The sequence below is a fragment of the Pseudorasbora parva genome, chromosome 11, assembly GCF_024679245.1.
Source record: "Pseudorasbora parva isolate DD20220531a chromosome 11, ASM2467924v1, whole genome shotgun sequence".
NCBI lineage: Eukaryota > Metazoa > Chordata > Actinopteri > Cypriniformes > Gobionidae > Pseudorasbora > Pseudorasbora parva.
In genome coordinates this window covers 46,161,009-46,173,878 of record NC_090182.1, presented here as the reverse complement: position 1 = coordinate 46,173,878, position 12,870 = coordinate 46,161,009, and the positions used below count along the sequence as shown (strand labels likewise).

The window sequence follows — 12,870 nt, the reverse complement described above, 5'->3', positions numbered from 1 at the left end:
ATGTTTAATTTTTTTTCCGGTCCTTCACGACGGGTTCTGTCACGTGTGACGCTGACCAACCGGAGCACAGACAGTTTTCGTACACAGCTTTCAAACACGGCGAAACGCATGAGATGACGGAGCGGCTAACTTTAGGTGGAATTATAAAATGGAGGAAAGGTTCATGGAGTTGTGGCAATAGTATTCCTGCCTGTACGATGTGTCATCGATGGACTACAACAACCAAATAAGAAAAATGCTGGCGAACGATAGCGGAAGCCCTTCAGGAACCCGGTGAGTAACGTTAACGTTTCTGGAATGTAAGCTTAAAAGATGTTTTACAAATACGTTGTGGTGGCAGGCTTTTACTTCTGGCTAATAACTAAATATTTAATATAAAAAGAACAATATTTTACCTCAAGTTCTCTTTGGAGGATTGACAGCCCATAATGTCCTCTTCCAGCAAGCCAGGAACATGTTTTTTGTTGGGTTTTCTTTCTATTTTTGCACTTTTCTAAACATAAAACAGCCAATACATGCTGCTTCAGACATCGTTTGTTTACACTCTTGTTTCTTAAGTCAATGACATCACGCACGTCGTGACAAAAAGTGATGATTGGTCGAGTAGCAACGTGTATTCTGACATGTTTCTAGTCCAGCATATGACAAGATTTTAGGAGTAAAAATCGAGTTATCTGACACAGTAACTATCTTAACAGACAAAAATATTTTGTAGTCTGAACCAGGCATAAGCGAAACTCCAATCCATCAGTCACTGACGTAACTCAGAGGGACTGACTTAAAGGAAATGATCATGATTTGTGTAGAAACTCATGTTATGTGTGTTTATGTGTGTGCGAGAGAGGGAAATTGTAATGTTTCTATGTGTTCATCTCATTCATAAACATTGTTCTTTTAGATGAAAGATATATATATATATATATATATATATATATATGTATATATATATATATATATATATATGTATATATATATATATATATATATATATATATATATATATATATATATATATATATATATATATATATATATATATATATATATATATATATATATATATATATTGTGGCAGAGGGGGCGTGGTTTCGCGAGGTCTGTAGCGGGAGAGAAGGTACGGGGCAGAGCGGGGAGTAAGTAGGTCAAGTGCAAATGAATAACACCTGTGTCTAATTGCAGTATTTGGCGTGGAGAGACAGCACAAAAGCTGCTGCGGGAGGAGAGAGAGGAAGAGAGAGTTTGGACTGGGACTAGACACACAGCCTGAGCCTGAGATGAGATGAAATAGAGTTTCTGAGCTGTGAGAGTTTTGGAGAGACGGAGTTTTACGCCCTCGTGCGTGTTTATGTTTACCAGTTGCATTGTGAAAATAAAGTTCCCTTTCGGGGAACTCGAGCTGCGTCGAAACGCTGTGAGAACGCCTCTGCGTTAATGCGTCGTGAAGCGCCTGTAGAACCATTCCATCGGAAAAAAGATCGATCGTCGGCGTGATGACGTCATCGACCGGAAGCTATAAAACGTCCGTGAAAACAAACAGGAACTAGCTTCTGAGCCTTCAGCAAGCGATCTGTGTGAACCTGTCTGTCTATTTGGTGTTTTTGTCTGTCTATTGAAAGAGTTTTTCCACCCTTTGTTAAATATTCCTATATATTTACAAAAAAGAGAAAATAAATAGATAGAGAAATGGCGAGTGAAAGCAGTCAGTTCAAGAGGTGTGTACATCCCTGCCCACGCTACATCACGAGTGGGGATACACACTCTCTTTGTGTTGCCTGCTTGGGAGCGCAGCATGCCCAGGCAGCCCTCGAGGGGGCTGCTTGCGAGCACTGTGAGCGTATGCCACTGAGAACGCTGCGCTCCCGCCGGGCACTCTTCGAGGAGGGTGCCTCGGCTCGTGTTCCCCGCGGCTCTGGTCCCGCTGCTGCCGAGGCAGAGCGGAGGCTGCAGTCGTGGGGTCCACAATTGGATGTTGCAGAGGGGTTTGAGACGGGCGCTGCCTTATCTCTGCCCTCACCTGCTCCATCCAGCGGCTCTTCTCGGGGCTTGGAAGCACGCATTGCGGTTTCTTCCCCCCCGAGAGAGCCGCCGGTGCTCCAACTATCCAGCTCCGAGGAGGTGGACGTTGAGAGCATCGCGACTGAAGATTCGCCACTTCAGTCCCCTGCGAGTGAGGAGCTCGTTGAGGTTCTAACGCGAGCCGTGGCCAGATTAAATATTGACTGGCCCGTAGAAAGATCTGAGGCAGGAAGAAAGAGATCTAGCAAATTAGATGAAAGATTCCTGCCCGCTCGCGCTTCAGAACCTCAGCGGCGGGGCCTGCCATTCTTCCATGATTTGCACACCGAGGTGGCAACATCATGGAGGAGACCGGCATCATACCGTGTGTTCAGCCCTCAGACTTCGGTCTACAGCAACATCATGGGGCTGAAGCACTACGGTTATGGGGCGATGCCAAAGGTAGAAGAGACGCTCGCGAGCCATCTCTCGCCTTCCTCGGCATCGTCCCTGAAGGCCCCGACTTTGCCCACCAGACCATTAAAAACAACGTCGGCACTGGTGGGCAAAGCGTACTCGGCGGCAGGTCAGGCTGCTGCATGCCTGCATACCATGGCTATAATGCAGGCTTATCAGGCTGACCTGCTCAGGGACTTAGATGGACGTGATGAAGTGGGGGGTGATGTCATAAATGAGCTAAGAACAGCAGCTGATCTTACTCTCCGGGCCACCAAAGAGACGGCCAGATGTGTTGGCCGCTCTATGGCAGCATTGGTGGCTACGGAGAGGCATTTGTGGCTCAACCCCACTGAAATCAAGGAGAGGGAGAAAAGCTTCCTGCTCGACGCGCCGCTGTCTCCTGGTGGCCTCTTCGGTGACGCAGTACACACTGTCGCCGAGAGGTTCCAGGAGTCAAAGAAACAAGCTGCGGCGCTAAAGCAGTTTCTCCCTCTCCGGGTCCAGGTCCCTGGGGCTGCCGCTGACATCAGGCAGCCTAAGCCGAGTACGAGCTCCGCTCACAGGGCGCAACAAAAGCAGAGCGTCGCCGCTCGAGCTCCCCCTCAGTGCGGGGACGAGGGGCGGCGCTCTCAGGCGAGGCCTTCGAGGGGCAGGGCTGATCTGCGGACAGTCCTGATCGCCAAGAAGGCCTCGTCGAAGCGTTCCTGACGCCAGAAGCGTCAGGACGCTGAGGGTGGTTCCCCCCGTAGGGAAGCGGTGTTTACCCCTGCCAACGGTACCCGCTTCCCTACGGCACCCTCGGGGGGCCGTGCTGCCAACCCCGCCGCAATGCCGGGGCGCAGTCGGTCTCCGCGGGCCACCCGAGGGTGGTCCGCACCCCCTCCGGGGGGTCCCCGAGCAGTCAAGTCAGTCGTTCCCTGCCGGTCCGCCGCTTCAGGGCACTGCATTTGTTGCTCAAAATACACCAGAGGCCAGCCTCGAGAGGCTGGTTCCCTTAGTAGATTTTCTAGACGAATGGAAACGTCTATCAAATATATCTCGTTGGGTCCTGCAGATAGTAGAAAGGGGGTACGCCATTCAATTCAAAAGTCGGCCACCTCCTTTCTGCGGTGTCCTACCTACAGAGGTGGGCCCGGAGCAGGCTCTGGTAATGGCACAGGAAGTAGAGACACTCCTGCAAAAAGGGGCTATAGAGAGGGTTCCCCCTCCCAGCAGGGAGTCTGGCTTTTACAGCCGTTACTTCATCGTGCCGAAGAAGGATGGGGGCTTACGCCCGATATTAGATCTGCGGCTATTGAATCGCTCGGTGGCCAAGCTCAAATTCAAGATGCTTACACTCAGACAGATTGTAGCGCAGGTCAAATCGGAGGATTGGTTTGTCACCATAGACCTCAAAGATGCGTATTTTCATGTCTCCATCCTTCCACATCACAGGAAGTTCCTGAGGTTTGCCTTCGGGGGAGAGGCATACCAATATCGTGTACTTCCCTTCGGTCTAGCACTGTCACCCCGCACGTTCACCAAGTGTGTGGATGCAGCTCTGGCGCCGCTGCGTCTACAGGGCATCCGCATACTGAACTATATCGACGACTGGCTGATTCTAGCGAATACAGAGCAGATGGCGAGATGCTGTTCTCGCCCATATGTCGAAGCTGGGGTTGAGGCTGAACGCCAAGAAGAGTGTGCTTTCTCCGGCTCAGAGAACCACTTTTCTAGGTGTGAACTGGGACTCGGTAATTATGCGGGCGCAATTATCGCCAACACGCATAGCATCGATCCTGGCAGCCGCCAAAGAACAGAAGCTAGGCCGAGCCGTCACTGTGAAACGGTTCCAGAAACTGTTAGGTCTCATGGCAGCAGCGTCCAACGTGATACCTTTTGGCCTACTGTACATGAGGCCACTGCAGTGGTGGCTCAAAACAAAAGGGTTCTCCCCGAGGGGAAATCCGCTCCGCACGATCAAAGTCACGCGGCGATGCCTACGTGCTCTGGTCATGTGGAAAAACCCTGGGTTTTTATCTCAGGGTCCCGTGTTGGGGGCTCATGTTCGTCGCGTAACGCTAACGACAGACGCCTCTCTCACGGGCTGGGGGGCGACCATGAGTGGTCGCTCATCCCAGGGTCTATGGCAGGAACATCAGCGGCACTGGCACATAAATCGGCTAGAGATGCTCGCAGTGTTTCTTGCATTGAAACAGTTCCTGCTCGACCTCAGGGGCCACCATGTACTAGTCAGAACAGACAACACGTCCGTGGTGGCCTATATAAATCACCAGGGGGGTCTGAGGTCTCGTCCGTTGGACAAATTGGCACATCGGATCCTCCTGTGGGCCCAAGGGAAATTGCTGTCAATCAGGGCAGTATATATCCCGGGGGCCCTGAATCAGGAAGCAGACAGCCTGTCGAGACAGGGGCCGAGGCCCGGGCACTGGAGACTCCACCCAGAGGTGGTGGAGCTCCTTTGGAAGGTTTATGGGAAAGCGGAGATAGACCTGTTCGCTTCGGCGGAGAATTCTCACTGCCCGCAGTGGTTTTCTCTGACCCATCCGGCCCCGCTGGGGCTGGATGCCATGGTACAGGAGTGGCCGAGGCTGCCTCTGTACGCCTTCCCCCCGATTGTCTTGCTTCCAGGAGTTCTGGAGAGGGTACGCCGGGACGGGGCCCAGGTACTTCTAGTGGCTCCGAACTGGCCGACCCGAGTATGGTTTTCGGACCTGATATCTCTCCTGGAAGGCTCTCCGATGGAGATTCCGATCAGGAGGGATCTACTCTCTCAGGCGGGCGGGAGATTCCTGCACCCACGCCCGGAGATGTGGAAACTGTGGGCCTGGCCTCTGAGGGGGCTAGGCTCATAGAGGAAGGTCTCTCGGCCGAGGTCGTGGAGACCATCCTACACTCCAGAGCTCCGTCCACAAGGAAGCTGTACGCTTTGAAATGGAGACTTTTCTCAGCATGGTGCAGAGAACGCCAGTGGGACCCAGTTAACTGCCCGGTTGGTACAGTGCTGGAGTTCCTGCAGGCAAGGTTCTCGGCAGGGTTGACCCCCTCCACACTTAAGGTGTACGTGGCGGCCTTGGGTGCCTTCCACGTCCCTTGCAGTGGAGTGTCTTTGGGAAGACACCCTCTAATTACACGCTTCCTTCGTGGCACATTAAGGTTGAGGCCAGTTATGCACTCGAGGGTCCCAGCATGGGACTTGGCCATTGTTTTGAGGGGCTTGTCCGGACCTCCGTTCAAACCTCTGGAGGAGGTTTCGGATAAGTTCCTCACCTTAAAAACTATCTTCCTTTTGGCCATTTCATCTCTTAAAAGGATAGGAGATATTCAGTCCCTGTCAGTAGGGCCCTCATGTCTAGAGTTTGCGCCAGGGATGGTGAAAGCATTTCTGCATCCCAGGCCGGGTTATGTCCCCAAGGTTCCTACGAGCCCACGGGGCCCCATCACTCTACAAGCCTTCTGTCCTCCTCCGTTTATGACGTCAGACCAGGAAAGGTTAAATCTGCTGTGTCCTGTGAGGGCACTGGATACTTATGTCCACAGAGCTGCCCTGTGGAGGAAATCGGAACAATTGTTTGTTTGCTTTGGACCCCCTAAGAAGGGGGCCCCAGTATCCAAGCAGAGGATGAGCAAGTGGGTGGTCGAGGCCATCTCACTTGCTTATGAAGCTACCGGGCAGCCATCTCCACTGGCTGTCCGGGCGCACTCAACCAGGGGTATGGCTGCTTCTAAAGCACTCTTGTCGGGGGCTTCCCTCCACGATATCTGCAACGCGGCCGGATGGTCGTCTCCTTCTACCTTCGTCAGGTTCTACGAACTAGACCTGGCATCTACAGTAGGGGCACAGGTACTCTCGTAACCGTGTGCGCTTCGGCTTCACACATACGAGACACTTGGTCCTATGGCGATGTGGGTATAAGCGTTCTCACAGCGTTTCGACGCAGCTCGAGTTCCCCGAAAGGGAACGTCTCAGGTTACGTATGTAACCCTAGTTCCCTGAGGGAACGAGACGCTGCGTCGCTCTGCCATACTCCCGGCGTGTCCGTGATCACTTACTTCAGGCTTTATCAGAAGTTAGTTCCTGTTTGTTTTCACGGACGTTTTATAGCTTCCGGTCGATGACGTCATCACGCCGACGATCGATCTTTTTTCCGATGGAATGGTTCTACAGGCGCTTCACGACGCATTAACGCAGAGGCGTTCTCACAGCGTTTCGACGCAGCGTCTCGTTCCCTCAGGGAACTAGGGTTACATACGTAACCTGAGACGTTTCTAGTCCCAGTCATACCGACCCCTCAAATGTTCCATAGGTGTCTTCAAACATACAAGTTTTTTTTTTCTTTTGCACTTCACAAGCACGCTGTGTTCATGAATCATTGACAGAGACTCGCTTTTATTGTTATTCAAAAAAAAAACATTTTCTCAAATCAGGTAACCGGAAAGTATGACCCGACAATAAAATATCAAAGTACAACACAGACTGACACACCTTAACATGACAATAGAGGACATGATATTTAAAATACCCAACAAATGTTAATCAAATGTAAACCTCTTGTATTTGAGCTGCTTCTTTGTCACTTCATGTGGTGCATGCAGGAATGTTATTCAATCAATGCTTTTCTTTTACTATCTGTTCCAGCTCATCCATAAAAAATCAGTCACACTTTAGATTAGGGTCCAATATCCTAGTAATATACATGTTAATAAGCAACTAGTTAATAGTAAGAATTGAACACTAGTTCACCAAACATTTACTTTACAATATTTAATTGTTCACTCTTTACAGATTTTTTTCTTAGAGGCAATGGTTTGATCCAAATATGTTTAATTATATTTTGCAACCATCTGTCAAAAATTGTAAGTGACTTCTCATATTTGACTGTATAAAGTCTTAAAAAGTAGTAGGATAAAGTCATGATTCAGGGGCTTTGAAGCCAAAAATATTGTTTAGAAATGGAAAAAATTTAAGTGACTATTAAACTGACTATTAAAAATTGTTTTGTTGAAGAGAGAGAGAGAGAGAGAGAGAGAGAGAGAGAGAGAGAGAGAGAGAAGAGGTAGAGAGAGAGAGAGAGAGAGAGAGAGAGAGAGAGAGAGAGAGAGAGAGAGAGAGAGAGAGAGAATAAAAGCATAATAAAATCATATAATAGACTACGTACCATCAGCAATCATCAGCAGTACTGACATCAAAGCACAATTCTGTTGCATCTTCAAGCTCAAAATGAAACAAAAATATTATTACCTTTAGCTATTAATGACCACAAATATGAATGATGTTGTTTTGCTGACGGAAGCTCATGTTCACTTTCCCTTGTAAATGGTCATCTGGCTGCGTCGAGTCAGATGATCAGGAAGTCTACCTTACTGAAATACAGGCAGTGCAATAAACTCCTACTCATGTGATCATGTCTTCATAACAGAGCATCAGCAAACTGCTATTTTCAAAGAGTGCACTGTTCTGTTTGCTTATTAGAGCTGTATTAAAAAGTCAAGAGGGGGCAGTGGAATAATAAATATAGAATAATAAATGTCCTAGAATTGTTCTCAAATCTATGCACCGGATGAAACCTGGATATCACTACCAGATTTTTGGTCCAATTATTTAACATACCGAAAGAGACAATATGTTTATAAAATAATAATATTATTTACCCACTGTGTCTACATGATTTTTGTTTTACTTAAAGGGATAGTTCACCAAAAAAATAAAATTATGTCATCATTTAGTCACATTTTACAAACCTATATAAATTTACTTGTTCTGCTGAACACAAAGGAAGATATTTGTAACCAAGAAGGTCTCAGCAGCAATTGACTTCTATAGTTTATAGAAAATAGAACTGATACAATTTATTCTGCAGTGAAGTAAATACTACAGAAACTCATTTGTACATACATTTTTTTTTTTAGAAAAAGGCAAGAATAAAATAAAAAAAGTACATTCTATTGTACTCATTTCAAGCTTGTGGAAATTAAAGCATAAATATCAGCATTATGCAATAAAATAAACTACTCAACTTTTCTGATACTGGTGTTCCCATCATCCCATCAACAGTGATTTTTCACTGTTTTATCATTGATTTTGTGTCAGGGTTCATAAATTCACCATCTCATTAGCTGTGTCTCATTTCAGAAGGCTGCGTCCTCCGGAGGTCGCATTCGAAGGGTGCATACGTCATAAGGCCGTCTCATTTAAAATAGTGAGTGGGACTCTCCAAATGCGACCTTCCAATGCGTCTTTCTTTCACAGGGATTCGGAGTGTGCATGAGGTGTAGCCTTCACGATAATCCACAATTCTTTGCGTCTCCGTTAACAACCGTCAATTTTTTTTTTATATATATATAAAAAACGGTACCACCGGCAAAGGAATAGGTCTATCCCTCAATTCCGGACCTTTAGTTTCTACCCGACGGAGTTGTAAATCACGATCAGTCTCCGCCTCTACAACACGCAGCTTAATGAGTAACGTCTCCCGCTCCTCTTGCTTAATTCGGAGATCTAGCTCTTTCATTTTAATTGCTAACAATGGATCGAAAGACGGCGCTGCGGCTACTGCAGGAGGGCCTTCGTCCGACGCAGCCCCATGTGTCACATCAGACGAAACCTCTCTCTCCATAGCAGCGTATTCTGGTAAAATCCCAGCTTCCAAAAGCCTATCACGCAAAACTTCCTTAATAGTTTTCTTAGCTGCTTCCCTAGGGACATTAACATTAAAAAAGTCAGCTATCAACAATAAATCAACTTTTCTACAACTTTCAAAGACTTCTGTGGTAGGCTGGAGAGTGAATGCAATCAAATCAAACTCCATCTACCACAGTCTCCTCACCCACCAAAAACTGCCAAACAGCACACAAAAAAGGGAGACTTACCTCACGAAAGCTGAATCTCCCAACAATTTAGTTTAAACGAAGAGACGAGCCCCCACTTGTTACGTTCCCCTCTCCGTCTAGGGGGTCAAGAGAGGAGGTAACAAATGAAAAAGTATAAAAAGGAATACAAAACAAAAGGTGAAGGTGAGAACACACTTCAATCCTCTGTCCCAGAGTGAAGATGGGATGACACCAGATGGAAGGTCAGAGCAGGGATTTTATTTACAATAAAATAAAAAGAGAATAACAAAGATTAATGGGGGAGCAATGGCTCAGGGGAGAGTAAAGCCTAAAATAACAAACAAAACAGTTCTCTGACTAATTTAGGGAGGGATTCTAACTAACCTAAGACAAAATAAACAAATAAACAACATAAACTTCCCTTACCTCCCTGGCTGTGGAAAAACAGGGACAAAAGCCGTATTAAAAGAAAAAGGCACCCTCCCCCTACAGCTTCCCTTACAATGGAAATAATAAAATAACATAGCAAGCACACTACTTCTTACTTCAGTTATAGGTAAGACTGGATCACTTGTCAACTGCTAGATTCAGTTAGCCACTGCTAACACACACAACTATTTTGATGGCAATTCAACATCAAAACACACGTTCAGTCTGGAGCAGGGGAAAGTGCGTCTCATCTCACTGCAACCAACACCGAACTGCCCCAATATACTCTTCCTCCTCAGGCACACGCGCTCACAAACGAGCTACAGGTGGTGATGATTTGGCCTGTGAGAGTGTAGAGAGAGAGGGAGAGGGAGAGAGAGAGACAGCAGGCAACAACCACGCCCACACCCTCAGGGGTTATGAAAGGTTTTTAAAAAAAAAAAGATCAACAAAAATAATAAATAAGTGAATACGTCCTTGGACGTAACAGCCAGATATACATGCGAGCGTAGGTGTGGTGTTTAAAATAAGTAGTTCAAGCTTTTTATTTTTTATTTTTTAAGCTTTATCACCTCAAACAGATGGTTTTGGTAAACAGGATTACAACTGTTTAGTGCATTTTAAACGTTTAGAACAGTATATTGCTGTCAAGACAAGAAACGTTTCATAGTCATTTTCAAGTTATAAATAATTTTCATTCATATAACGGGCGTGAGAGCGCAACGAGGCTGAACTTGTTGGCATAGCAACGTGATACTTCCTGCCTGTGTTTCCTACGAAGGACGTCTCGTTTAATTCTGATTGAGGACACTCCGTATACTGCATCCTACACAGGACGTGTCCTCCGGAGGACACAGCCTTCGAAATTTAACGAAATGAGACACAGCTATTCTGTCTGTGTTGTGTGATGTTGTGGAGGCGTGGTCACTGATCAGGGGCGTGGGACTGGGGGGATAAAGGGTACTGAGTAACCAGGGCCCGAGGCAGGGGGGGGCCTTAGAAGTCAGTTTTCTATACATACACATACATGGTACGGGGGCCCAGCAAGATGGTTTGTACCCAGGGCCCAAAATTTGGTGCTACGCCCCTGTCACTGATTACTCATCACCGATCACTCTCACATGCTGCACCTCATTACCGGGCCCATATATTCCTGTGTTACACTCAGTTTTGTGTCAGATCGTTGCAGTGTATCCTGTGGGTTTCCTGTGTGTTTCGTGTTTCCTTGTGGGATTGCTTCGCTCCGGTTCCGGTTCTAGCCGACCGCGTCTGCCTATGCCTCCCTGCTTCACGGATTCATCCAGTGCCCTGCCATCTCCCCTTCATGTACTGAGCTGCCTCATTTCCTTGTGGCCATTTGAACTGAGCTGCCTGTCTGCCCTGAGACTTTACTGTTCTGATCAACAGTGTGAATTGAGAGTAATAAACCATTGTTATTTCGCAACTGGATCTTTCTGTTCTCTCTTTCCCAGCTCACATGACAGAACGATCTGATCTAATGGATCCAGCAAAAATGGTTGAATTACAGTAGTATTTGACTGCCCACAGTCAGCTGATGGAGCGGCAGGAGGAACATGTCACCGCCAACGCCTGGGCTGCGCAGGCACTTGTGAAGCAGGTGTCCGAGCTCACGACTCAAATCAAACAGCTGACATCGCCCACTGCGCCCAACCTGCCGTCCGTTCCCCCCAACCCTGTTGCCGGCTCTAACCATCTTGAACCACGCATCCCCACAACAGAGAGATACGTGGGTGAGCCAGATTTATGCAGACCTTTCTTGACTTGTTGTTCTCTGTTCTTTTCACTGCAGCCGCTTACGTTCGCCACTGAAAGAGCCAAGGTTGCGCTGGTGATCAACCTGCTGTCTGGCCGTGCAGCGGTCTGAGGAACGGTGGTGTGGGAGAACTACCATCATTGCTGCTCTTCGTTCCGAGAACTCTCAGCGGAACTCAGACGGGTCTTCGACCGTGCCGCTACGGGTCGTGAAGCGGCCCACCAGCTCTAAGAATTACGCCAAGGCAAGGATTCGGCGTCGGATTACATGATCCAGTTTCGGACATTGGCCGCTGAGAGTAAGTGGAATGAAGAGGCGCAGTGGGACAGATTCCTGCATAGGCTGGCTGACCATGTCCAACGGGAGATCTACGCCCTGGATATTCCCCATCATCTTGACGAGCTCATGGATTTAACGATACTCCAGATTGGAGATGCGAGACCGGTGCACCCTTGTTAGAGAGTCTCCTGAGCCTTTCCAGCCATCTGCGAAAGACACGGTCAGCCCACCCAGCGGTACCGAGTCCATGCTGGTGAGTCGAGCTCGGCTTTCCCGGCAGGAGAGAGAGCGCCGTAGAGTTGAGGGACGATGCATGTACTGTGGTGCGGCGGGGCATTTCCACAAGAATTGTCCACTAAGAAGATCAAGCCCGGCAGTAGAGAAGAGGCTACTGTCGGGTGGAGCGTTGAGGAAATCCTCGTCTGCAACTCTCTTGCCGGGAAGAGTGCAATGGGCAGACCGGTCACACAGCTGCAAGGTGATTTTGGACTCTGGAGCGGAGGGTAATTTTATGGACTGTGCACTGACCACCCAGCTCCAGATCCCTACGCACCCCCTCAGCACTCCCATTGCAGTTTACACCCTGAATGGACAGACACTTCCCACCATCACCCACACTACTGACCCTGTCACTCTCACCATCATGGGCAACCACACAGAGACAATCACCTTCTACATCACTGACACATTCCTCCTCACCGTCCCTATGAATGTGCTATAGATCTCATGCCAGGTACGTCTCTGCCTAAGGGCAAGCTTTACTCACTTTCTATTGCAGAATGGGAGGCCATGGAGAAACATATTTCTGATTCGCTAGCCTCCAAGTTCATACAGCAACTCCCAGGGCAAGACGGTCGTTTTGACCGTCGTGGACCGGTTCTCAAAAATGGTTCATTTTATTCCCTTGCCTAAATTACCTTCAGCCAAGGAGACAGCGGTGGCTGTCATAGACCACTCCTTTGGCTTACATGGCCTTCCGACAGATGTGGTTTCAGACAGGGGGCCCCAATTTGTATCCAAATTTTGGCGTGAATTTTATAAATAAAATCTGCCCTGGCAGCGCAAGAAGTGTGAGCTCAGTCATGATCAGGTGGATGAACACT

The 12,870-nt window shown here is 48.0% G+C and overlaps 1 protein-coding gene across 5 annotated transcripts in view; it reads right to left on the bottom strand.

The window, feature by feature from the left end:
* The window catches only part of LOC137093286 (uncharacterized), a 49,550-nt gene extending 41,791 nt beyond the window's left edge, over positions 1–7,759 (bottom strand). For all 5 annotated transcript variants that reach the window (XR_010908419.1, XM_067458109.1, XM_067458110.1 and 2 more), the window contains exon 1: positions 7,614–7,759. Coding sequence is in view for 4 of the 5 variants with exons in the window: in XM_067458109.1 (XP_067314210.1) it covers positions 7,614–7,662 (49 nt within the window). In the remaining variant the exon portion in view is untranslated. The remainder of the gene's footprint in view (positions 1–7,613) is intronic.
* Between the last annotated feature and the right edge of the window lie 5,111 nt (positions 7,760–12,870).